We start from the raw sequence: 25,011 nt of genomic DNA, 5'->3' as shown, positions 1-25,011 counted from the left end.
TTGAACTAGTATTTTAAATAGAAGCAAACAGCACGTGGGTATGTTTGCTACTATTCAGTTATAAGTGTTAATACAACATTTTAAATGCATAAAGTTAAAACACTAAAACAAAAATCGGTAAGATCACCTGTTCCCTATTTAATATAAAAACTCTAAGAACCTTTTAAATAATACAGTTGTCGGTTAGCTTCCTGCAGTAAATAATAATTCTACTGACCTTTAAATAATGGATTCAAACAGCGACATGGAAAATACAATTTCTGACGATGTATTAAGCGATAATGGTTTCAAGGAGGAGCCTGACCACAGTGCAGCAAAGAAGCGAAAAGTACCTCAATCAAATGATGAGTCGAATACGAAAAAGAAAAAGTCCAAACACAATGAAAGTGTGAAACCACCAACATTGGAGGAAATTAAGGAGCTGAGTGATACGCGCAATCTGTTTCATTCGAATTTGTTCAAGCTGCAGGTCAAAGAAATGCTTGATGAAATTCAAATTAAGCCCAAATACAACAGTTTCATTAGCATCTGGCTAGAATCGCTTGTGACTGCATTGGAAGAACTGGATGACGGATTATTGGACAAATGCCAGCTTGAGGTCCCTCTGCACCTCAACAAAAAAATCTTTTAACTTTCAATTCATTGCGCCATCAGCGCCGCCAAAATTCATTGGTTCCGCAACGACTGAAACTCTTCTGGGTCCCAATATTGTTGTGGATGTTGCTCTAGAAATGCCCGCTGCTTGTTTCCAAAAAGATGATTATCTTAACTTGGTGTACGATCAAAAGCGCGCTCTTTATCTGGCATACGTGGCGAGCAAATTAAAGCAAAACACTGCATTTTCAGCGGATAAGTTTGCCTACAATTACCATGCGAATAATCCTCTAAAACCCGTGCTAGAGATGACGCCGGGCTCGAAGGTGGGCAGCCACGTGATGTTCCGTCTGTATATAACGGCGCCCGCAACTGTCTTTCAACTGAGTCGCTTTGTGCCCTGGAATAACAACGTTCGGCCTTCAGTCTTTGGTGATAAAAGCCTGAAGAACTCGAATGAAGCATTGCCAGCCACCCAGCATTACAACGCCAATGTTTTATTCGATCTTACACTGGCACAGAATCAAACTCTGCTCCTCAACGCATTCACGGGAAGACGTAACTTCCAAGAAGGCTTGTTGTTGCTTAAGGTTTGGTTGCGACAACGCCAGCTGGATGTAGGCTACAGTGGTTTTAGTGCTCACATCTTGGCTGCGTACATTGTGTATTTGTCGCAAAACCGTTTATTGCATCAATCGAGCAGCAGCTACCAGGTGGCCCGCACAGTTTGGAATCAGTTGGCCAACAGCAATTGGACTCAAGGCATAACGTTGGCGCCGCAACAGCCGCAGCAATTGCAGTTAAGCACTGTAGCCAAATACTTTGATGTGTGCTTCATGGATGTGACGGGGTACTTCAATCTATGCGCTAACTTGCCACTTGCTGTGTATAAGGCGGTTTGTATGGAGGCCAAACTGGCAGTGGAATTGCTGAATGACATCAAAGTTAATAGTTTCTCGCACATATTCATGCAAAAGTCGCCGCTTTATTCGCGCATGGACAACTTTCTGAAGTGAGTAGAAGTATATCTTTTAAATATAAAATTCGTTGTCCTAAATGACTGACTTCTTCATTAATTTAAGACTTAAAAACCTATTGGCATTCATATTTTCTATATTTCCTTTTAGAATAACGAATGAAGCAAGTGTGGATCAGCTGCTCCAGCTACACGTGCCACCTCACGTTAAGTATGATTATGCAAACTGCGCTTATCCACAGCTGCTCAAGCTACTCACAGAGTAAGTCAACTTAATTCTTATCCTTATTCTATTAGACATTGAATTACTCTTTGTTTGGTTTAGCTTACTGCAAAAGGGATTGGGTCAACGGGTTCACGCCATTTTGCCATTTGAAGTGTCATCTAGCCCATGGCCAGTAGACTCTAAAGCGCCAGTGATTGGTCGCAGCCTGCTCTTGGGTCTCATATTGGATCCGGAACATGCATACGAAGTGCTTGATAAGGGACCTTCGACCAACCAGGACCCCGATGGTGCTGCCGAATTTCGCAAATTTTGGGGCGATAAATCGAATCTACGCCGCTTTCAAGATGGTAGCATAACGGAGGCCGTTGTGTGGGCAGCTGCGACAGATGCTCCAAGTCAAAAACGTTTGATTGTCAAGCAAATAGTTTTACATCTGCTGGAGCATCAACTGCAACTAGAGTCCAACGATGTGCAATACGTGGCCGGTGAACTGGATGTCGTATATTCGTTGACACCTTCCTTCAAGGTGGCGAAATTGCAAACAAAACTGAAGATTCAGCAAGAAACGGATGCCGAGACTCTAACATCCCCTGTCATTCACTGTTATGATGCTTTAGCACGACAGCTACACAATCTAGGCGATTTGCCCCTAGAAATTGTATCGATTTCTGGTATTTCACCCGTCTTCCGTTACTGCGAGCCAGAACCCACGTTGCCACAATCTCGTTTAATAGCGGAACGGATACATGCTTCGCAGGTGCTGGACGTCATTATCCAATTAGGTCCGAGTGGAAAGTGGCCCAATGAGTTGGCGGCATTACGCAACCTGAAGACTGCCTTTCTCATACAGATCGGGCAGCAGCTTGAGACACAGTATAAACTACACTGGCTGCTCTGTGAAAAGGGTTTGATGGTGTTGAAGCAAGGTTATTGTTTCCTCTTGCAGTTGGCTCATAGCAAGGAACTGGCGTTGCTCAAACAACAGCAAACAGAGCGTGGCGTCATCACCTATGTGGACAATCCAGCGAGTCGTGCGCTAGAACGTCAGCATTACATACTGCCTAAAGTAAACGGTGCTCTGCATGCTCTGCATCAATCCCATCGTGCATTTGGACCCACAGTGCTTATTGCAAAGCGATGGATAGCGGCCCAACTGCTGGACGAGGGTTTGTGGCCAAGTATGGCAACGGAGTTGCTAGTCGCACATCTTTTCCAGCAACGGCAGTCGCCGCACTCAACTGTATCGCCCCAGACGGGATTTATTCGCTTCCTGCAGTTGATTGCCCACACCGACTGGAATGGCGAACTGTTTTTTGCTTAATTTCAACAATAGCTGGGCAGGTAAGATCTTCAAAAGATGCGAATACATTTCAAATGCAACGGTTTACATAATTAACAGATCGCTAAAGCACGTAAAATAATTTCTTAAGTGAGTCAGGGTCCAAAAAAGTGTTACTATTTTATTGCACTTAGTTTTTAAATGTTGCATATAACGAATATAAAACGTATTTTATTACTTTTATTATCGCCACTTACATTTTTAATTGTATTGCAGAGCAACAAGTAACCGATCTAGAGCACAGCTATCGCAGTGAAAGACAGAGCTATCCTCCACTATGCTTAGCCACCGCGTACGATCAGAAGCATGCGGGTCGACTGTGGACTAGTGATGAGTTGCCCAACAAGCCAGTTCTGGCTCGAGTAACGCTGCTAGCTCGACATGCCCTGCAACTCATCGAGTCGAGCCTCTTGTCTGAGAGACTGGCATTTGTGCGGCCTGCACAGCTATTTGTACCGTCCAGCGAGGGATACGATCTAGTTATACAGCTTAAACCCGATCTGGTTGCCAATACTTTGTGCTTTGACTTTGGCTCACCATTTGAACCTTTAAGTCAGCGCAATTTCCGTTTGCCACTAGCGGGCAGTCAACAGTTAGCGCAGATAGTACAACAATTGAGGGTAAGCGAAATGCAAAATAATGCTCTAATTGTTATTGGTACTCACGCTTCCCATTTCTATAGGCGGCCTACTCGGAGCATGCGGCATTCTTTTTCAATCCGCACGGCGGTAAGGAGTTAGCTATTATATGGCGACCCGCCAATGAATTCGCACCAAAGCCCTTCAAAGTCAACGAGTTGCAAGCATGCACGCCCTGCTTTGGTGGAAAAGTTCAGGTCGACAGAGATACGCTGATTGAAGATTTTAAACTACTGCTGAAGGACTTTTATTTGCGAGTAACCACTCCAGAACAATTGAAGCGTGGACAACGAGAGCACAGCAAACCCAAACGTTACTTCAACGAGGTCAACGGGAAACCATCAAAAAAGAAGAAAAAGGTTCAAATACAACCTAAAAGTTCAAGGAAACGCTTGTTAAAAAGTAAATTGCTTAGTGCTTTATGTTAAGATATATTGCAATTAGGACATACGACTAAATACTTAACAAAACACATTGAACTGTAAATACAATTATAGAATTTGTATTTTTATTTTATCGCTGATTCTCGTGTTCTTCATTTACCGCAAAATAGGGCGGTACCATGGACTTTTTTCGTTCATGATGTGGTTGACCCGACATTGAAAAAAGCGATTCGCTTGGCGTTCTCATTAATGTGTCCTGTATAGTTTGGCAACTTGTCTCTGAGAAGCTTTCATTCCCGTGATTCTTTTTACACGTTTTATTATGACTCTTAACTGGTTCCGTATTGCAAGCCTTGGAACAAGTTTGCGGATTTGTCTGGCAACTGCAATGTTGCTTTGCTATAGGATCAGTTCCTTTGTCATCGTATGCATTGGTTGATGTTGCAACGCTGTAGGTAAGGGGAAGCGTTGCAGAGGTGCCATTTGTTTTTGACCATCTCAGTTGGTTCGATACGTTGGCAATGAAATCCATAGGAACAGTGTTTTGCCTCTCAGTAGTCATGGTAGTGCTATTGTAGGCATTAGGCGGCTGCAGAGTCGGAATGCAGTTGAGCTGCTCGTTAGGAGTCCAACGTTTCCAGCACATGTATCGAGTATCCTCTACTCGTCGAACGTCCTGTTGTGTCAGCATAAACATTTCGTTGCCTACGATTATAGGAACTAAAAACGGTATTGGTCATTAGTATGAGCAGAAGTATAACTAATATAACTCACTGTTCACAGCAGGGGCAGCCTCCTCAAAGACTTGTATTACTCTGGTGTTATTTGCCATATTTAAACTAAAAAATTTTGCATTAAAAATAGAGACTGACTTCAGAATCCCAACATAATAAAATCGTACAAATGGAGATGTTTGTTTCAACTGTGAAAAAAGACAAAATAGCAGAGCCTTCTGAGTGATTGCAAAATAATAAAATCTCTGATAACTAATCATTTATTATATGTATACTTTAATAAATATTTTGAATCGTGTCAACTGGACATCTGAGAGACTTTTTAAATTTAGCTGCGAATCGATTCGTCTTTTAAGTTTGTCGATAGTAAGCCAGGCGTTAACACATCTTTCTCCTTGTTTCCAAAATCAGGGTAAAGCTTAGCTGTCTGACCCAATGGTGTACAAAGACGCCCCGAAAAATCCAATCGCTTGCTAGATTGATTTCGTTCCGCATTGCTTATCATGTCCAGAAGTGAACTACAAATAAATTTAAAAAAATCATATTATACATAAATATGGTATGGCAATGGTAATTTAACTCTCGCACCGTTGTCCCGAGCTGGACATGCGTCGTTTGCTGGCCTTAAGAAGACTACTGGACGCGTTGCTGCTGCTTATGCTATTGGGCTCCAAGCGTTCGGGTGAAAGTGGTGACTCAGTGTACGAACGCAAGTGGGCGACGCCCGCTTCAGATTTATTAGTCACATCGCCATAAGATGCACGCAGACTTTGCAGACTCTCCAGCAAGTTCTTGTGGTGAGTCGTCTGAGCATTGAGCTGAATTAATTGTTCCAGTTCTCTGTAGAAAAGTCGATACTGATCCTTGCTTTTGCTTGCCTTCGGCCTGCGACAAGAAAAGCTTGAGTTAATAAAGATTGACGCTGAAGATTTAAATACAGCACGTACCGTATGTTGTTTGTGTTACCAAAGGGCAGCATTTCACCACGTGATGCACTTTTGTACAACTCATGGATGTGCTGCTGGCAGCGCACCTCCTCCTGCTTGTCCATGTCCTCCTTGACCAGCAGATGTAGGAAGTGCGGCAGCCACGCCAATTGCCGCTGCAAGTTGAAAAGAATCGTAACGTTGGTAGTTCTCGGAAAGTATCGAGGCATGCGTCGCCATAAATGCTCGCCAGGGGAGATTCTGCTTTTGGGCTTGGCCTTCAGCGGCACCATACGTGACATCTTGAGTAACTGGCCCATTTCAGCAATGCGATAATCTGCAACACGTCCACCAGGTCCATCGCTAATTGAAGGTGCTTCATCCATCGTTGAACGTGCTATTGAAAGCGAGTGCACAAATATTTCACCCCCACGAGCGGACAACATATGGCTGGTGGTCTTTGTGCCCGTTTTTCGTGGCACCTCCAACAACACCGAGCGACCGTTTAGCAGAAAGTTAATTAGGCATGAGCTTGGACGCGAAGTAACATCCACGGGGGTCACATTGAATTGACCGACGCAGGGCTGCAGATCTGCAGAGCCACATCCACGAGGTGTGCACCATTTTAGCGTGACCGTTTCGTAGGATGTGCCCACCTTTATGCTTGTTGGAAGAGTGAAATCCGGTCCACACACTTTAGTGTGCGCGGCACGCTCATGCAATATTTCCACGTCGTAATTGGCGCTCGAATTGGCGTTCTGTTCCTCCTTCATTGGTATATTGGTCACTGTGGTGCTGGCCAGATCATAATGTCCCATTATCAGGTGTAACAGCTTATCGGATATATCGGGGGCGTTAACCGTGTGTATCTCCACATCCAATAGTGGAGAAATTTCCAACAACTGACGATTAGTGACTAATGATTCGATGCCCAATGGTACAATATTGAGTATCACCAAGTGGCAATGATCTATTAGCAGACCTTTCTTTCCGGGAGGTGAGGCCAACGCATTTTGCTGCAGCAGCACTGTATTGAAAATGTCTTCCAAACCTAGCAATAACCAAGAAAATCATAAATACCATATTCCCAAATCAAGACATCACTTACTCTTCATACTGGTATTATCCCTAGCCGAGGTAATACAGATGACGCGTCCTTTATTTGATATCTTAGTGCAACCAGATTGAGCAGCTTGGACTTGATCGTCTGTGGGCTCTGCCAAGGCCTCGATTGCAGCCCGTAGTCCATGTATGACAGAATAGTCGGAGGATTGTGGTATGCTTCGAGATGGCACACTGACCATCATCATGGCATTCGACACATGCGACATATTCTGGGTGCTTGGACTCCAGGTGTTCACAATGTGCGCCGCTGTGTCAGAAACAATGAAACGCACGTGCTTTCTGCCCGGAAAAAGATCCCAAACAATGCGGCAATACTCAATGGACGATTCCACAGCACATGTCCACAAGCTCTTACTCAACTGCGTCTGGGCAACTGGTGTTGTGGCACTTGCAGCCGAAGTCTCGGGCAATGGTTTGCCCTTTAAGTAATCCATCGATATGTACTGCTCACTAGATATACTGAAATATCGCGTATGATCTAACACGAATATAGTTTTTTGATTGCGCTCAAACATTTTTTAGAGTAAATTTAAAAAAGCGGCAACAGTTGAAAAAATACCACACAGAAATTGGTTTGTTTACATCAGCTGGTAGCAGCTTGCACTAGTGATGGGCGATACCTATGTAATACCCTGTGATCACAGTGATTCAAGGTAGGAATAGTTTCTTTCTATAAGGCATTTAAGTGTCAAAATATCATGGGAGAAATCAGTCATAAAAATTGTTTTACAATCTCTTTAATATAATATATAATATAATTTATTATAAAAAAAACACTATTTAATTGAATGCGCATGAAATTAAACTTTTTGTAACAATCGATTATATTTCATCGACATATCGATATAAATATCATCGCAAAGACAGAAATATTTATCGATGGATATCTTACATCACTACTAGAATCACGTTGTCGCGAGTGGGTTTGAAAAAGCTCATTTAATAAATTGTTTTCTTTCCGATATTTCGTGAGTTAATTGTGACAAAATTACGTTTTGAGTGTCTGTCAGCAGTATCAGTGCGTATAACAGATCGAAATGTCGTGGTTATTGGGTAGAAATCGTCAGCAGCCAACAGAGTTCAGTGGGGCAGATGGAGCCGATCCAGAGGGCAAAACTGCCGGTGAGCGTGGAGGCGACACACAGCTGACCAAGGCCGAGCGTAAGGCTATGGAAGCGTACAGGTTTGATTCCTCAGCGTTGGAGCGTGCCGCAGACGCAGCGAAGACCCTAGAGCGTTCAAGTTAGTACCCCTAAAAGTCCAAGTACTTTAATATTTCATCATTCGTTGTGCGCATTGCATAACATGAAATTGCCGTATACATGCATGTGTTTTGTGCTTTTGTGTGTGTAACTAACCGACTGATTTCAGAACATGCGCGGGAGGCACTGGAATTGTCGAAAATGCAGGAGAGCACGAGACAACAGGAGTACAACACTAAGGTCAAGGAGTACGAGGCGCATATTGAACAAGCGAAGGTGGAGCAGAAGCGCATCGATCACGAAGAGCGGCGCAAGACTCTTATCGAAGAGACGAAACAGCAGCAACAACGCGCCCAATACCAAGATCAACTGTCGCGTAAACGCTACGAAGATCAACTGGTGCAACAACAGCGTGTCCAAGAGGATAATTTGCGTAAACAGGAGGAAAGCGTACAGCGTCAGGAGGCGATGCGTCGCCAGACCATTGAGCATGAAATCGAAATGAAGGAGAAGAACCGTCTAAAACTCTTAGAACATGAGCTGCGAGCTAAAGCTCGTGTGGATCGCGAAAATCGGGATATTAATCTGGAAAAAATTCGCCTCAAGGCGGAGGAGCATCGTACCACTGTCCTGGAGGGCATACGGTAAGTAATTGTGGCCGCTAACCAAACATATTTGAGAGATTGACACTTATAATTGTAGAACTGCTGGTTCAGTGATTGGTGCTGGTGCCGAAGCCATGTTAACTGACTGGGATAAGGTTTTGACTGCTGCTGGGGGCTTGTCTTTGCTGGCATTGGGCGTGTACAGTGCCAAGGGCGCAACAGGCGTTGTTTCGCGTTACATCGAGGCAAGGATTGGAAAACCAACGCTGGTGGGCGAAACGTCACGATTTGCGTTCTTGGATGCACTTAAGCATCCATTAAACTATATAAAACGATTGCGCGCCAAGCCCGCAGATGCACTTCAAGGCGTTGTCCTGAATCCAAAACTTGAGGAAAGATTGCGTGACATTGCGATTGCAACCAAAAATACGCGTATCAATCGGGGACTTTATCGCAATGTGTTAATGCATGGACCACCCGGCACGGGTAAAACGATGTTTGCGAAAAAGCTGGCCGAGCATTCGGGTATGGACTTTGCCATTATGACTGGCGGTGATGTGGCGCCCATGGGGAAGGAAGGTGTTACGGCCATTCACAAAGTGTTTGACTGGTCGCACACCTCGCGGCGTGGTTTGTTACTGTTTGTGGACGAGGCAGACGCATTTCTGCGAAAGCGGTCATCGGAAAAGATTTCAGAAGATTTGCGAGCTGCACTGAATGCTTTCCTATACCGGACATCCGAACAGAATCCCAAGTTTATGCTTGTTTTAGCCTCAAATACACCCGAACAATTTGATTATGCTATCAATGATCGTTTGGATGAGATGGTTGAGTTCACTTTACCCGGCATTGAGGAACGTGAGCGCCTATTACGTCTGTACTTTGATAAATATGTGCTGCAGCCAGCAGCATCTGGCGCAAAGTAAGTTGTGTTTTTCATAACGTTTACAAATAAGGGCAACCTGTAAACATGATAAAATTTCAGGCGTTTTAAACTGGACACCTTCGACTATGGCAATACGTGCACTAAAATGGCAGCTCTATGCGAAGGCATGTCTGGACGCGAAATATCCAAATTGGGTGTCTCATGGCAGGCAGCTGTTTATGCTTCCGAAGATGGCTTGCTTACTGAAAAAATGGTGCTGGCCAGATGTTATGATGCTGCCCAGCAGCATAAACAGAAGGTAAGTGATTGTAAACGGTACCATTCACATTCCTCTCAAAAACTAATTTCTTTTCCTGCAGATGGCGTGGTTGTCAGACCAGGAGCGTGCCGATCACAAATCAATCACGGGCGCAGAAGGCCTAAAACCACCACTAACGCTCAGTTCCCATAACTTGTGAGTTGGACCTACGGAATCTATCTGTTGATAAGCATTCAAAATTTGTTTAGATTTAATCGAACTAATGTTAAGTAAAACGCGCAAAACCTTTTCTGATCAATCGATCTTTCAGTGTGTATATACAATATGTGTGTAGACATGCATTTACTATTGTACAAAACTATTGCAAGACTGCTAGGGATTATAGATACAATTAAGTTTTTCTTGCTGGTAATTGTATTGTAATATAGCGTTGCATCATGTACATCTTGTTTATCGTACTAAGGCGGCGCTCAAAGGCTGTTAATTTTGCAATTAAAGCTTTGGAAATAGTTTTTAAATGGAACGTCAATTGCGCCGAGCAATGTTCAATTGGTAATGCAGGCACTGTGAGAGATTTATATTAAACTTCTCGCTAGCATTATCATAAGTTCCAAAAATTTGGCCTCTTCCATACAAGATACAGAATATTCATTATAACAAACTGTTTTTGAATTGATTTAAATAAATAGTTTAAAATATATTAAAGAAATATTTTTATATTAAAGGGGGTGTTCCCAAATGCGAGAAATAGTGTTTTTTTCGCGCACATCTATATATCATAAAAAAACAAGTAAGAAAGTTACAGTCGAGTGTGCTCGACTGTGAGATACCCGCTACCCACTTTTAATAAAGGCAAAATATTGCGGTATCATTTTCAAAATATACCAAAAATACTTAAAAAAATACTAAAATATACCAAATGGTATGTTTGGTATATCGATATAGTACACCATTCAAAATATACCATAGACGGGCACAATGTGCCAGATTGTCGGCCAAAGCAACTAAGTAAGTAGGCGTTTTTGCCCATACAAAAGTATTTCTTTAATAACTTCCACAATTTTTATCTGATCCAACCAAATTTTCAGGAATCATAACTACTACAGTAATTATTGTATATACCAAAATTCGTAACTCTAGCTTTAAAATTACGCTTGTTATTCGATTTTTTCGATTTGCGGGGGGCGGAAGTGGGCGTGGCAAAAATTTGAAACAAACTTGATCTGCGTGCAAACATAGCAAATGCTGTCGAAAAAAAATTATAGCTCTATCTCTTATAGTCTCTAAGATCCAGTGTTTCATACGGACGGACGGACATGGCTAGATCGTCTTGGCTGTTGACGCTGATCAAGAATATATATACTTTATAGGGTCGGAGATGCCTCCTTCTACCTGTTACAAACATTTCCTGCCGGCACAAAGTTATAATACCCTTCTACCCTATGGGTAGCGGGTATAAAAACGGATTTCCAACATTTTTGCGGCATATCGTTCCGCAGTTCCCAGCATAAAAAAAAATTTAAGCGTATCGATACTTTGATACTGTATGTGGATGTTGAATCAGCAGTTCCACATGCAACAATCAGTGCTGCCAACTTTTGACCAGCAAAAAAAGCTGTTTTTGACGGAATGAATGGAGAAAAAAGCTCAAAAAATTATTAAAAAATCCCAAAAAAAAAGCTAAAAACAAATGTATAAAAAAAAGAAAAAAAATGTCTTCAAAATTAACAATTTATTAAGTTCATTTCTATTTAAAAGATAAAGATTTGCATTATTTTATCGTTATCTCCTTAGTGTGTCTTTTTTGCGTATGACATATTAGTGCCTATCATCTGCAGATATTTTATGGGCACTTCATAGTCGACGCAGCATTTTCCCATCCGTCACAATCCGATTCTATATATTACAAAAAATGAATAGAGTATATCTTTTGCTTGAAATTAATACTTTACCTTATGCTTAGAATGCTTCCCTAATTTGGGATTTAATTAGGTTAACCTGGCAAATAGCCAGAAATCGCGTATGACCAGGGCAAACACAATATTTGGATGGCCACAGTTGCCAACTCAAAAAATCTCCGGTTTTCACCAGAATCTTTAAAGACCAAAATTTGTTTGTGTTGCTGATGTTGGCCCACTTGATCAAATTGCAATGGAAACACTAAGCGAGTGATGAAATTAGCGTATTTCGAGAAAACAATCGATACGCCAACACATTTTCTGGATTGTTTATAAGTGACTATCGTAAAGCTGCCACTTTTCCATATTTTGTACTTTTGTGTTAACAACACAAAAAATAAAACAAAAAAACAAACAAAATTTCTAAAAAAGCTAGAGTTCCCGCTTTTCACAATTACCGCAATTCACAAATTTTTCCCGCATTTAGCCTTCAAAAAAAGCCATTTTTGACGGGAAAAAATCCAAATTGGCAGCACTGGCAACAATAGACAACCTATTATTTCACACTCATATCGACAAAGTAAAGACGGATAATTAAAAAATAAAAAAAATGAAAAAGAAAGAGTATTTTCTCGTGAAGAGAAATAAAATTATTTAATATTGTGGAGTCGCAAGATTATACATACATATGTATATAAAATTCAAAATCAAAAAATTTGGGAACCAAGTTGCAATAATATGTATGTTAGTTGTAATAATATTATTACCATATAAATAGCCAATGAATGCGATTTTTTTAATAATTTAATTTATTTAATTGGCAGTTAAGTTGGTGTGAGCATAAATTGTTGTTTTTACCATTTCCTTGCCAAATTTAGGGTTATAAAGGTGGACACTCGGACACTCTAAAAATTGTGGAAGTTTCGAAATTTTCCGCACGTTCAAAATTTTGCTCATCTTAATAAATTAAAAAAAAATAAATTTGTAAATCGAAGTCATAATACTCTATTTAGAGCAAGTGAATCTGCTTCAATGATGCAGTTCACAAGCCATAGAAACAAATCAACCCAAAATTAGCAGTTTTTCTAAATTTGGCGACACGGAAGACATTCAAAAAGTATAAGTTTATAGAAATTTTATTTATTATTCAACGATTATATTCCTCTACAAAATGATCAAATTGATCGCCTTGACGATTTTCTTTATGCCTCTGTCCATTTACTTTAATTTTTTTGGCATATTTAATTTATTTTTAAGAATTGATAAAAAATTTTAAATAATTTCAAGGCGCCAAAATGTTGTATGTGGAATAATCAGCTGATATCCAGCGATATCGCACTTTTTTCAATAAGTATACAAAAATATTAATCAAAATAGGGCCACATTTTCAGAATCATTGCCTTAATTTCAATGATGCGGCTCCATTAGCCGTCCCTCTCATGCACACTGCCGCTTAAAGAATAATGCTGCGGAAGGTTCTACTTAACGGAAATTTTAATGCTGTAGTTCAGTCTAAACAGCGAATAAAATGAACAATACATTAAATATATCCCATTGAACCGAAATGGTATTTATTGGCACGCTAGATGGTATTTTATAGCGTTCGTGATACGGTCACACTACTTCCTAAGATTGGACAAAAATGAACATAGTGGAAGCTGAGATTCCATCATCCTTCAATATCAACATTAGTTTAAACGCTCAGACATGCCGTGTTTGTCTGCAATCTCACGAGACCACTTTGTGCCTTCGCGATGAAATCGAGTACAATGATTTGAATGTGGAATTGTGGCAATTGCTAGAAAACGTTTCTAATGTGAAGGTAAGCAACTGACGTGAATTCTAAGCTGCGAATAATTAACAGTGTTTTACTTGTAGTGCATATGGAATGAACCAAATCTGCCCACTCAACTGTGTCAAAGTTGCACACGTCGTCTGATAAGCGCCTATGAATTTATTCGCGAAGTGGAAAGATCACAGCAAACCTTACAGGAAATATGCAACAGCTTGGAACAAGATCAGTCCACTATGGCTGTTATCTCCGACGTGAACGTGGATGGAGTAGACGTGCCTGAACACGCAAGTGATGAAGAGCTGCTGCATTTGGATGAATGTGAATCGATTATTGAATTGCATGAAGTGGAATTGGAACAATCCGAGGAGGTTTCAAATAATGCTACAGAGGAGACTGAGCCCGATGATCTCGTCCAGCATATTATACAAAATGATTCGAGCGCAGAAATCAATTGTAATGCTGACCCAGAGGAAGAGCGTCCGTCACAACTTGGCATGCGTTTGACGCATTCACAAAGCTACACCTATAAATGTGCGAGTTGTCCGCGAATTTTTGCCAAGAACAAGTCGCTAGTTAGGCATTTTGCTGTGGCACACAGCCAGTCGGCAGATATGGCCGCCCAGGAGCTGGCAAAAGAGCACAGCAGCAGCGGAGCACTGATATGTGAACACTGTCCCCGAATCTTTAAACGTCAAGATACGCTGCGCCGACACATGACAGCATTTCATCCCGACGCCGTAGCCACCAGTCAAATCTCCGAAGATGAGTCAAACTCAATGGCCCCAAAACGCGCAGTAAAGCGACGAGAATGTCCCCATTGTGGCATTAGTTTTCCCGTGTCCAGTTTGACGATACACATACGACGGCACACCGGCGAAAATCCCTACAAATGTGATCAGTGTGAGAAGGCATTTCCCCGCAGTCAGGATCTAAGTTTGCACAAACGCCAGCACACGGGTGAACGACCAAGTGAATGCAAGATATGCGCCAAGAAGTTCATTTCGCAGAACAAACTGGCTCGACACATGCGACTTCATACTGGGCAGCGTCCTTATGCCTGCGACAGATGTGAGAAAAGCTTTGTGCAGTCCAATGATCTTAAGATTCATATGCGCCGGCACACGGGAGAGCGGCCATACATCTGTGGCGTTTGTGACAAAAGCTTTGTTTGCGGCTCACTTTTGAACATCCATCGCAATCAGAAACACCACTTTGAGGGCGATGAAATTGCTAATACCAATGCCAAGCCCAATCCTGATCCTTACGAGAATAGTCGCGTGAGCAAGCGACGTGCGGAGGATATTGAACGCATACGATTGCAGCGAGAGCAGAAAACGACATTGCCAATAATGCTGCGGCCTTACACATGTGGTGTCTGTGGCGATAACTTTAAGAGCGGCGCCCTGCTCACAATTCATCGCAATAAAATGGCTCACTACGAGCGAGCTAAGGTCAACTATGGGGATCCATATGAGCAAAAATACAAGCAACAGCAGCACTCAAAATCAGATAATAATAATGAAGTCTAAGTTGCAATTTGAATTGTTTGAAAACATAAATATTATATACATATGTACATATGTATATTTTTAATGTTTTAATTATAAATTCACTGTCTAATTCATGTACATATACATATGAGTATGCATATATTTTATTTTTATTCGCCTATGCATAATTTCGGTTTATTTACATATAATTTATTTATAAAACTAAAATATAATTAAAATTTTTTAAAATCATAGAGATAATACATGTTATATCAAACATATGTTTGAGGGCTCAAAGAGCGAGTTACATACATAGTTCTGCAATCGGGGTTGAGATTGTGTAATGTAATATTTTTCATTTAAACATACATAGATGATTACAAATAAAATAATTATACACAAATACAATTAATGCAATGTGCTTAAATGAACAGTAAACAAATATTAATATATATGCATGTACATACATAATTACCTAAACCAACGATACACGATAATAGTTTAGCTTTTCAGTTTTTTTCGAAGAAATTCTAAAATACTTATTCATTACATGCTTTTTTATTTCTTTGTTTTTTATATATATATATATATATATATTCCAGTTTTTCGACAGAACTGTTTGATTTGGATCTTTATAAGGCTAAATATTTTCAATAAAAGTATTTTTGTTAAAAATACTAAAGTAATAAATATATACATATATAGATAAACTTTTGTAAGAAAAATAAAGATTAGTTATTATTTTGTTTTTTTGTGAAAAAAGCATAAAATCGTATTTATAATTTTAGCTATATATCTAATTCCACCATATTTTATTAAATTGTATGAGGATTATTTTTTTAAGTTTTCTCATGTTAAGCAGTTTCAACTTAATTAGTATTTATTGTGTTTTGTGTTTCCATCTAATTAATATATAAACATATTTTCTCATTAACTGAGAAATTAGTGGTGAATAAAATTGTTTATTTGGATAAAAGTAAAAAAATAAACCGCAATTTTTAAATATTGATTTGCATTAAACTTGACTCAAATATAGAATGATAAAGGCAAGACACAAACAAAAGCACAAACGACCCTGTCTATGTGAATGATGATTACAGCTACATAACATATCATATGTACATACATATGTATGTACATACAAAGGGTAGGTTTTCTGCCTTAACTTTAGGGTTGCACTGCACATGCACTTGCGTTTCGATTCGTTTTGCGTTGAAAGCATAGGAGATCATAACGCGAAACTTTCGGCGTAGTTAGCTTATGCAATTAATTTGGGCAAACTAAAATTGGAGTGACATAATACATAAGATATAAATTTATAACGAAAAGAAACCAGCAAAATATATGTATGTGTGTGCGTAAGTGTGTATGTAAACTTGAAAAGTAAGCGCTCGCTCAAGCAGCAAAAAAAAAATTGTAAGGCAAAAATCAATAAGCATGTGTTAAGAGTTAATCAATTGTCAATCAGACTTTTCACTATTAACAGAAGCTCAAGGTGAAGAGCCGACACCAAAATGGACGGCAGTAAGCTCGATGATGGGAGGCAAACCTGCGAACCGGAGCCAGATGTGGACAAACAATTCATGCGTAATGACTTGCAATTGGCCGCCGAGCTGGGCAAAACGCTGCTCGAAGTGAACAAAGAACTGGAGATCTCGCTCAAGGAGTACAAGCACAAGAACGAAGAGCAGCAGCGCGAGATCGTGCATCTGCGGAAACAAATCAATGCCATGACTGAGGTAAATGACACACGTCTAAAGGTCTACGAGCAGCTGGAGGTGGGCATACAGGACTTGGAGCGTAGCAACCATCGATTGACATTGGAGAAGTCACGAGACAAGAAGCAAATCAAGTCTCTCGGCGCCAACATTGAGTCCCTGGAGGCGCGTTGCGAGGAAATCACCCAGCAGCTGGAGGAGGCGCGTCAAATGCTTAACGCGGAACGACGTAAGAATGAAAAGCCATTGCAGCAGCAACGTATAGTCGCTATGACAGAGCAGATCTTCTTACCAAAGCAATGGTCTGGCATTGAGCGTGAGGGCCCTGACTTGAATGCCACTCCCATAGACAATTGCGCCTTCGTAGGCGCTGCCAACGCGAATTCAACGGGCCTCACTGAGATCCACGATGGCTCAATGTCACTTAGCGAAGTAGTCTCATCACATTCAAAGGAGATCGATGAAGTTGCCTCCGCTGCCGCTGCTGCTGCCATCAAAGGTGAAGACAATGAAGAACTCTTCACGTTGATAACAGATCTGGAGTCCACACGACGTGACTTCTTGGCGGAGAAGCAGCGTTGCTGTGAACTCGAGGAGCAGTTGGTGTCTATCATACAAGAGAACCAAACGCTACAAAGCCGTATTGCCATCACAAGCACAAATGAGGAAATGATGTCCATGCACGATGAGTTTTCACTCTTGGATGACGTGCGACAAGGTCAGATGTGCAGTCGTTGCTTGCGAGCAATGGATGAGCAGGAACAGGCTTCGAATCTGGATGGACAATCCTCGGTGGCACCGACAGAAGGCGGCGTCGCCGAAGATGACGAACAGAGTCTGCTTGGCAGCGAGTATAGTGCGCAGTTGGCCAATAACATAAGCGTTGAATCCGCAACCAAGCATGACGCCAACAAATTGCTAAATCTCAACAATGAAGGCAGTCCTAATCCATACCGTGACTTGGTCGAAAAGTATGAGGCTCTTTTGGAAGTGCAGCGTACATCGAATGTGCGCCAGAATGGAGAGCAACTCTCCAAGGAACATCAGTCGATGGCGACGGTGACAGCAACACCAGGAAACCAAGAAACATGCATTCAGAGTGTCAAGGAATCAAATACTGCTCGTGGTCGTACGTCCACCGAGTTCTCGGAGGCGGAAACCTCCTCCTCAGGCTTTTCGGAAGAGACATGCAATAAGCACACACAGACGGATGAGCGCCCTGGCTACTTTTTGTGCTCCATCAGCAATGGCGAAGAATGCAAACTAAGTATTTATGATGACGTCAGTCCAGTTGATGCACATTTCCAGAGTCGTCCCGAGTACCGAGAACTATTCAAAGAGATCTTTGGTGTATTGAAAAAAGCCGCCGATAACAAAGAGGACGCTGACAAATCCAAGTTAATGGATACTGCGGAAGGCACACAAACAAATGGTTTGGAAACTGTAACAACGATAAGGCCGGCTGGCGATGAGTTCTCTGTGGATTTCGGCGACGATACACGCAGTATTATATCATCTGTAGTTTCTGATCAGTCATTTGCAATGTCCGAGTGTGTGACCAAATTGGAGCGTAGAACGGCCAAAAAGCATATCAACGAATGCAAGACTCAAGAGAATAGGTTGCCTCAGATCAACTCTGCATCTGTTGCCCAGCTGGGTGACCTTAAGCAAATCGAAGAGAATGGTCGTGTCCTTACGCCAGTCAAACGCGAACCTCTCGAATTCTTGACTGTTGCCGTGGGCATAAAGAAGAAGAATCGACGCAAAAATCGTGGCCTAACCGGCCAAGCTGTTCGCGTCGAGTCGCCACTTGCACAACCATCCCCATTGGCACATCCATCCCCACACCATAATGCTCGACGTACACGTAAAGATTTTGTGCCAATCCCCCCAGAAATGTTGTCAACCGAGCTCGTCAATGGCCGCCGACGACCATCGGATCGATCCGGCAACGGTACCGGCACCGAATGGAACGGCTCGCCGATGATCATCTATAACCGCAATATGAACGCATCGCGTACAAGGCGCACAGGACGCGTTATTGAGCTCAATGGTGTTGAATTCCATCCAAACACTGTATCGCAGGAGTTCCACAAACTGAAGAGGCTCGATCTGTCTTACGCCGAGGTATTGCGTCGTGCTGATGCCTGTGAACATCAAAGTCAACCCATGCGTGTGCAGCGTATGCAACAGTCGCGTTGGAATCAGAACAAAACTCAAAGTAACCGACGATAAAAATGGATTTTAACACTTCTTTAATCTTTAACCAAAATCTCTAATCAAGATCTGTCAAATCTAATTGCTAGAGTTAATGGAATGCTTTCTCAGTTCTTCGAATACGTTACAAATTTAAATGTTAATATTGTTGGCTTCGTCTGGAATTAACATTAGATTTTTTATATTTTTAGTATGTCGTTTTCGTACTTGACCGTTTTTGTACAATTGTATTTTGGTTTCCTTTAAGTTAGATATACGCAAGACTTGCATTCCTTTGCTTACTGTAGCAACACCTTAAAAGGATATTTTTTTATATTGGACATTTCTCCAGCATCTACCTAATAACCGAAAGTTTTACTTGTAATTTAATATGCTCGCTACTAACTAAATAAATATTAATATATGTATGTTCTTCAAAATATTTAATAAATAAGCATGTGTGCCAAGTCTAATATAACTGAATCAACACGCATCGCCCAAATCTTTTGTATAATTCACGATTTCTCTATTGTCGCAGACCTTGCTTAGGGGAAAGTAATAGAATCCGCCATTCATTGAATACATTATTACATAGACTATTTGTTGTAAATTTATATATTTTCGAGTCAGTACTAAAACTGATTAATCGTAAATAGAAGACTACATAAATGTAATAATTTTAATGGCGTTTACGCTGTTGGTGTGAATTTAATGAGGAGGCGGACGAGTGGGAAATGTGCGTGCTGCGTGATTTGGAGCGCGATCGGGTTCTCTCCCGATGCTTGCCATAGCTGCTGCTGTGGTGGCTACGACTACTACTGTGTCGAGAACTGCGTCGATAGTCATTGCCATCCTCTTCCCCAGAATTGCTCGAATTCCGTTGTCGACGATGACGTCGTTGATTATAATGTCGATCGCGGTCTCTTTCGCGATCGCGATCTCGCTCGCGATTACGTTCGGTTTCACGACTGTTATGATGTCGACTATAAGAGTATCGAATACTGCTGCTGCGAGTTTTGTGATCAAGACTCGCATCGCTTCGTTGTTTGCGTTTGCTGTTATCTCTGCTTCGTCGCCGATTGCTGCAGCCGTGCTTTTTAGCAGAAGCACTGACATCTGTATTACTGGACGATTTGGTACTATTGCTACTACTCGTGCTACTGTCACCGCTTGAACTATTACTGGTACTGTCACCGCTGCTGCTGGAGGAAGATGATGATGATGACGACTGACGTCTGGCCTTCGACTTCTTTGTGGTTTTGTGTGCTTTATCGAGTGCCTTGTCTGCAGCACTAAGCATGCTGGCCATTGATTCGGGAATCTGCAACAAATTGGTAGCCGGATTGGGTACAGGACGCAGCTTATGGGCTGCTATAGTGCTCTGCGCTGAGGCAATAACTGTTGCCACTTGGCTAGCATAGCTTGGAGCCTGTTTGCCGTCCTTATTGTCGCTGAAACGCGTCGTTCTTTCCTTGCGACTGAGTCGCTTACCTTTAATTGTGGAATTTGCGTTTAGAATTTTGTTTTTTTAAATTCAATAATATCAAACATACTATTTAAGTGATGCGACTTTTCATGTGAAACCGTCGTCGATTTTGTTGATGTTGTTTTGAATTCGCCTTTTGGCGACTCTGCCCTACTGATTGAAGGTCGCTGCTCACTGTCAGCCTCAGCGCGCTCCAATTCTAACTTGCGATGATATTGTAACTTTTGTTCATCCATTTGTTCCTGCAGCGACACACGCTCCTCGATGTCATCAATGACCTTTTCAAATGCACGCTTACTTTTGCGTATTCTTGCCTAGCGAATGCGTTAACAAAATAATTAATATTTGGCATTAACACGTATATTGTTATGGGCTTACCTTTAGCTCGTCCGCGGTTAGCTCGGTGCTTTTGCTAACTTCTTTGGTGGCTGAGTCAAACCCGTGTTCGACTTGACCACCATCATAGTCGGAATTATCGTCCTCATCACTGTCGCTTGAAGAATCTCCGTAAGCAGCTAAACCTATAATTCAAATCAATCAAGTGCTAATTGTTGCTGCCAGTCGAATATTGAAATAGGCGCATGTTTTCTTATTTAGGGGGGAATATATATTTATCCATATATTTATATATCAAAATATTTTCGTTTTTAGGGTTGAATTTTTAAAAGAAAAAGAGATAGAGTAGCAAAAGATGGGTTCCATAAGGTTAAACCACCATTAGCTGGGCCAAGAAGCGATTTAACTTCTTGACTTATATTATTATTTTAAACTTTTTTGATTAAGGTTCAAGCAAAATTTGCACAAGTTAACCAATCCCGTTCATGGTGTACGAAATATCAATAAAATACTTAATAGCAGGGGTATATAGGTAATAGAGAGTGTTTGTATAGGGCAAGCAAAACTCAGACTACCTATTAAACAAATGTGTTCAAGAGAACTTAAAAAATAATTTGGAATTTGTTACTTACCCAAGTTGCCGGTAATTGAGGACAAGGCGCTTTTGCGAATCACTTGGGCTGATGACGCTTTTAATTTACATACACATATATATTATGATTATATAAAGAATATTCAGCAAGTGATTTCATTGTTTGTTTTTTGTTTCAAGTATAAGGAATGACTTAAAATTAAGAAAAAAAAATAAAACAAACACACTATATATATGTATGTATGTGTATAACTTTCGTAACTAAACGCAAAAAACGCAGCCAAACGTAAGACTTCCTTCGGGAAACAATTCCAAAAACGTATGTTATTCCGATGCCGAGGATTAAATTTAACTTAATTTACTTGATCGTTTTATCACAATGGCTTTTGAGGCACACGCATACTGGTCTAGTACTTACACACATGAAAATGCACTAACTCTATTTTTGTTTGCTGTAAAAAATCTTTGGCAACAAGCTTAATGTTCTACAAGTATCAAAATGTACCTTTCGCGCGATGCGCTTTGATTGTTTCAGATGCAATAGCCGCAATCTCTTCATTGGTTGTTTCCAGCAGTATTTCGGTAAGTGTGCGACGCACAACAAGCATCTATAGATTGGTTTTTGATAGATTGGTTTGGGCTATTTTAAATGCCTGTCAATAACAAAGAGGCGCCAGACAATGAAACCAACCATTAACAGTTCACTTTCGTTGAAAAAGTACATCTCATATAAGATTTACATGGCAAGATAATTTGAATTATTTTTTTCTTAATTCAATTCAGATTTTCAATATAATTTACTTGAAAAGTAACAAGGTATATTTTCCACTGATCATGGAAACAGTTTCGGTAAGTAATATTGCTGGTTAAATAGGTTTCATTGCCTGGGTTAGCACATCTTGTATAACAACTGTGATGCCTACCAAATCTGCAAGTCTTTCTTCGTAGTTTTTACCACTTAATGCAGCTTCAGCATTGGCTGCCCTTGTTACTGTCGTTGCATTATGTTGATGGCCGCCTGCATCTTGCTGTATTGACTGTGGCAGCTTCTCATCCTTTTCCTCATTGTCTTTCTCTTCATCACTTCTGTTATTGGTCTTACATAATACATCATTACCTATTAGTTGAGCCATTGCCTCCTCAGGAGCAGCAATTGAATCTTCACTGTCGCTGGCCTGAATTTCAAGTTCTCATGTTAATTAATAGGCGTTCGAATCATTACAATGTACACTCGTGTGCTTTTGAGCAACCAATTTAACAATTTGTTGCACTTGGCAATTGCACAAGTCGAATAATTTTGTTCTACTTTATGCAACCAATATCGCACTAATCTACTTACCACGTTTAATAGATTAACAGGTGTTGTTAGTGTTTTGCTTGATACTTGCTTAACATTGATAACCGACGACTCATTTTCCGGAGTTGCGGGCAGCTGCCGCTCCTGATGACGTTGCTTTTCGCGCTCCATTTTCTCGAGGCCCTCACTGCAATAAAATCATGTTTGGGTATTACATTACATTACATTTGCCGATTACAATTTTAATAAATTTATAAGCGAAGATTTGTTAATGGCAATCTAAAGTAATAACCATAATTTATAAATAAATGTATTGAGAACTAGACATTCGTACGTCCTTAAATGGATCTATGGAACTATGTACAACTAAAATTAGAAGCATATTTATGATTTTAATGCATTTTATCACCATTTCAATTATTAATAGAAAACAACATTTTGAAAACGTGACCAAAAATATAAAATTTTTTAGGTCATCATGAATGTTGCAAATACTGCTATAATTTAATTCTCCGTTTAATTTGTATACCCGCTACACACAGGGTAAGTTTGTGCTGGCAGGAAATGTATGTAACAGGCAGAAGAAGATATTTTCGACCCCATAAAGCATATATATTCTTGAACAGATATAATTTTTTTTCGACAACACTTGCAAGTTTCAAGTTTGTTTCAAATTTTTACCACTTTCGCTCCATCAAATCGATTTTTAAGCTAGAGTCTTGCATTTTGTTATATACAATAATAACTTTTGTCATAATGACTCCTGAAAATTTTATCAGATACAAATTGTCGAAGCTATTAAAGAAATAATTTTATATAGGCAAAAACGCCTGCGGTACATTAAATTGGTATATTTTAAACTTAATACCGCAGTTTTGATTTTCTTCAAAACGGGAAGCGGGTATCTCATCACAGTGTAGCTTTTTTCCTTGTTATTTTTAGATTTAGTGGAAATGTTCTTTCAGAAAGAATACTACAAAAATTTCAATGCAATTTATGCATATAATTGTTATATGAAAATTCTTGGATATATTAATTTAAATTCTCTATTTTCTATTCATATGTAAAAATTGTATGAAAAGCTTAATTACTTGTTAAAAAGGTTATATGTCAGTTAACAGATTTAGTATAGGTAAAACTTTTACAAATTGCTGTTACCTACATACTTTCTGTATTATGGTTATCGAGAGATACTCTAACTTTTATAGATTATAGTTTAAATCTTACCGAATCCATGCAGGCAACATTTTACGCTTATTTGCGTCGATATCGCTGCCACTATTATCACTACTCTGCTGTGTTTGTTGTGTTTGCATAAAATGGTGCGACTCATTTGGATTGCAGACGTTAAGCTTCAAAAGCGATGGAATATGAGATGTGGAATTGCCTCGAGACGATTGCCATGTAGTCCATTGTTGAGTGCCAGCTCCGCCTTCAAATGGTAATTGACTTCACTCGTCAATTTAAATTTGAGGTCTTAGACGATCTCACCTGTATCACTTGGTGCAACTGTTATAGGCACATTAGCCGAGTTTCCATCAATCCACTGAGATGGTGTGGCCAGGGAAGGAGGCGGAGGTGGGGGCAGAGTTCCTACACCATTAACTGCCCGTCCACTACTTACATTTTCTTCTTCATCCATATCCATATCCATTTCCGCTTCGCCATGCTCCACATAGCGTGCTTGCGCTTTAGGCTGTTGCTGCTGATGTTGGTGATGAGGCTGTCGTAGTTCTAAGTGGTTGTGGTGGTGGTATTCAGGGGCATTGCTTATGATCGGTGGAGGAGGTGCAATCGCCATGTTAATGCTAAAATTAGCTAGAGGAGGCGGTGCAGGAGTCGAGTCCCGCATATGTATCCATTGCTGGGCCAATTGGGCCCAGTCAATGCAGCCCTGCATGTTCAGTGGCATAACAGGAGCAGCTGATCTAACTCCAACTCCAACTGCAACCCCAGTACCAGGGCCGGAACCCGGGCCAGGCATTGTAATTGGTGTTCCAAGTGCAGGCAGAAAATGCGGTGGTTGCGCTATATATTGATTGTGCTTGTTGAAGTCCAGGTCTGCATTAGTGTTGCCATTTGGAAACATGTTTCCTTGTTATTATTATGATTTTCACTACACTGCTGGTTGTTTAAGTAATCTACACAATAATCTCTAAAAACGATTTTCCGTCATCTACGCCATTTTCTTGCTCTACACAGACTGACAGTCGCATTGCAGCAATAACACATAACAATGTGTCGATAACAGATTATCAAATAGGCATTATCGGAAATTCGTTAATACCCGTTACCTTAAGTAATGTATTA

General features: G+C 40.6%; 7 protein-coding genes across 11 annotated transcripts; 4 read left to right on the top strand and 3 right to left on the bottom strand.

The window, feature by feature from the left end:
- Positions 1–2: 2 nt before the first annotated feature.
- On the top strand, positions 3–4,296 carry LOC132785610 (nucleolar protein 6). Its single transcript, XM_060791764.1, is given in 8 exon segments — positions 3–117; positions 188–613; positions 615–1,606; positions 1,722–1,832; positions 1,896–3,105; positions 3,107–3,137; positions 3,352–3,755; positions 3,818–4,296. Coding segments are annotated over 7 exon segments (3,519 nt in total). The 5' UTR covers positions 3–117; positions 188–226; the 3' UTR covers positions 4,202–4,296.
- LOC132785616 (uncharacterized) lies at positions 4,177–5,089 on the bottom strand. Its single transcript, XM_060791791.1, has 2 exons — positions 4,931–5,089; positions 4,177–4,876 (listed from the first exon to the last, which is right to left on the bottom strand). The coding sequence occupies exons 1-2, from the start codon at positions 4,986–4,988 to the stop codon at positions 4,287–4,289; spliced, it is 648 nt and encodes a 215-aa protein (XP_060647774.1). The 5' UTR covers positions 4,989–5,089; the 3' UTR covers positions 4,177–4,286.
- LOC132785611 (protein asunder) lies at positions 4,988–7,546 on the bottom strand. 3 transcript variants are annotated; one of them, XR_009632333.1, is made up of 5 exons: positions 6,925–7,546; positions 5,838–6,867; positions 5,479–5,775; positions 5,166–5,408; positions 4,988–5,078 (listed from the first exon to the last, which is right to left on the bottom strand). XR_009632333.1 is itself a non-coding variant. In XM_060791765.1 (5 exons), exons 1-4 carry the CDS (start codon positions 7,454–7,456, stop codon positions 5,219–5,221), a joined length of 2,049 nt encoding a protein of 682 aa, XP_060647748.1. In that variant the 5' UTR covers positions 7,457–7,546; the 3' UTR covers positions 4,992–5,078; positions 5,210–5,218. The 3 variants fall into 3 exon arrangements, 1 of the variants encoding a protein (XP_060647748.1); XM_060791765.1 differs by having other exon boundaries at positions 4,992–5,078; positions 5,210–5,408; XR_009632334.1 differs by having other exon boundaries at positions 5,023–5,108.
- A 166-nt stretch (positions 7,547–7,712) lies between these two features.
- Positions 7,713–10,191, top strand: LOC132785612 (ATPase family AAA domain-containing protein 3A homolog). Its single transcript, XM_060791766.1, has 5 exons — positions 7,713–8,183; positions 8,313–8,787; positions 8,846–9,670; positions 9,734–9,932; positions 9,994–10,191. The coding sequence occupies exons 1-5, from the start codon at positions 7,979–7,981 to the stop codon at positions 10,090–10,092; spliced, it is 1,803 nt and encodes a 600-aa protein (XP_060647749.1). The 5' UTR covers positions 7,713–7,978; the 3' UTR covers positions 10,093–10,191.
- Positions 10,192–13,389: 3,198 nt separating this feature from the next.
- On the top strand, positions 13,390–15,594 carry LOC132786336 (zinc finger protein 699). The gene is made up of 2 exons (XM_060792843.1): positions 13,390–13,613; positions 13,670–15,594. The coding sequence occupies exons 1-2, from the start codon at positions 13,434–13,436 to the stop codon at positions 15,113–15,115; spliced, it is 1,626 nt and encodes a 541-aa protein (XP_060648826.1). The 5' UTR covers positions 13,390–13,433; the 3' UTR covers positions 15,116–15,594.
- Positions 15,595–16,255: 661 nt separating this feature from the next.
- Positions 16,256–19,504, top strand: LOC132784763 (cerebellar degeneration-related protein 2-like). 2 transcript variants are annotated; one of them, XM_060790599.1, is made up of 2 exons: positions 16,256–16,492; positions 16,563–19,504. In XM_060790599.1, exon 2 carries the CDS (start codon positions 16,591–16,593, stop codon positions 19,027–19,029), a length of 2,439 nt encoding a protein of 812 aa, XP_060646582.1. In that variant the 5' UTR covers positions 16,256–16,492; positions 16,563–16,590; the 3' UTR covers positions 19,030–19,504. The 2 variants fall into 2 exon arrangements, with proteins under 2 accessions (XP_060646582.1, XP_060646581.1); XM_060790598.1 differs by having other exon boundaries at positions 16,545–19,504.
- On the bottom strand, positions 18,682–24,920 carry LOC132784762 (arginine/serine-rich protein PNISR). 2 transcript variants are annotated; one of them, XM_060790596.1, is made up of 9 exons: positions 24,193–24,920; positions 23,929–24,133; positions 22,744–22,888; positions 22,328–22,579; positions 21,910–22,012; positions 21,445–21,501; positions 20,855–20,997; positions 20,544–20,790; positions 18,682–20,481 (listed from the first exon to the last, which is right to left on the bottom strand). In XM_060790596.1, the coding sequence occupies exons 1-9, from the start codon at positions 24,788–24,790 to the stop codon at positions 19,670–19,672; spliced, it is 2,562 nt and encodes an 853-aa protein (XP_060646579.1). In that variant the 5' UTR covers positions 24,791–24,920; the 3' UTR covers positions 18,682–19,669. The 2 variants fall into 2 exon arrangements, with proteins under 2 accessions (XP_060646579.1, XP_060646580.1); XM_060790597.1 differs by lacking the exon at positions 21,445–21,501.
- Between the last annotated feature and the right edge of the window lie 91 nt (positions 24,921–25,011).

This window comes from Drosophila nasuta, chromosome 2R (genome assembly GCF_023558535.2).
Source record: "Drosophila nasuta strain 15112-1781.00 chromosome 2R, ASM2355853v1, whole genome shotgun sequence".
NCBI lineage: Eukaryota > Metazoa > Arthropoda > Insecta > Diptera > Drosophilidae > Drosophila > Drosophila nasuta.
The sequence above is the reverse complement of the archived record's forward strand: the minus strand, read 5'-3'. Positions and strand labels throughout refer to the sequence as shown.

Coding starts and splice junctions, on each gene's coding strand:
- LOC132784762 (XM_060790596.1), bottom strand. CDS start 24,790: ATGTTTCCAAATGGCAACACTAATGCAGACCTGGACTTCAACAAGCAC. Junction 22,013..22,327: donor AAGAAAGACTTGCAGATTTG/GTAGGCATCACA, acceptor ACCAATCTATAG/ATGCTTGTTGTGCGTCGCAC. Junction 20,998..21,444: donor CTCAATTACCGGCAACTTGG/GTAAGTAACAAA, acceptor TTTGAATTATAG/GTTTAGCTGCTTACGGAGAT.
- LOC132785612 (XM_060791766.1), top strand. CDS start 7,979: ATGTCGTGGTTATTGGGTAGAAATCGTCAGCAGCCAACAGAGTTCAGT. Junction 9,671..9,733: donor CCAGCAGCATCTGGCGCAAA/GTAAGTTGTGTT, acceptor ATAAAATTTCAG/GCGTTTTAAACTGGACACCT. Junction 9,933..9,993: donor CCCAGCAGCATAAACAGAAG/GTAAGTGATTGT, acceptor CTTTTCCTGCAG/ATGGCGTGGTTGTCAGACCA.
- LOC132785616 (XM_060791791.1), bottom strand. CDS start 4,988: ATGGCAAATAACACCAGAGTAATACAAGTCTTTGAGGAGGCTGCCCCT. Junction 4,877..4,930: donor GGCTGCCCCTGCTGTGAACA/GTGAGTTATATT, acceptor TACCGTTTTTAG/TTCCTATAATCGTAGGCAAC.
- LOC132784763 (XM_060790599.1), top strand. CDS start 16,591: ATGGACGGCAGTAAGCTCGATGATGGGAGGCAAACCTGCGAACCGGAG.
- LOC132785611 (XM_060791765.1), bottom strand. CDS start 7,456: ATGTTTGAGCGCAATCAAAAAACTATATTCGTGTTAGATCATACGCGA. Junction 6,868..6,924: donor GGATAATACCAGTATGAAGA/GTAAGTGATGTC, acceptor GGTTATTGCTAG/GTTTGGAAGACATTTTCAAT. Junction 5,776..5,837: donor GGTAACACAAACAACATACG/GTACGTGCTGTA, acceptor TTCTTGTCGCAG/GCCGAAGGCAAGCAAAAGCA.
- LOC132786336 (XM_060792843.1), top strand. CDS start 13,434: ATGAACATAGTGGAAGCTGAGATTCCATCATCCTTCAATATCAACATT. Junction 13,614..13,669: donor AAAACGTTTCTAATGTGAAG/GTAAGCAACTGA, acceptor TTTTACTTGTAG/TGCATATGGAATGAACCAAA.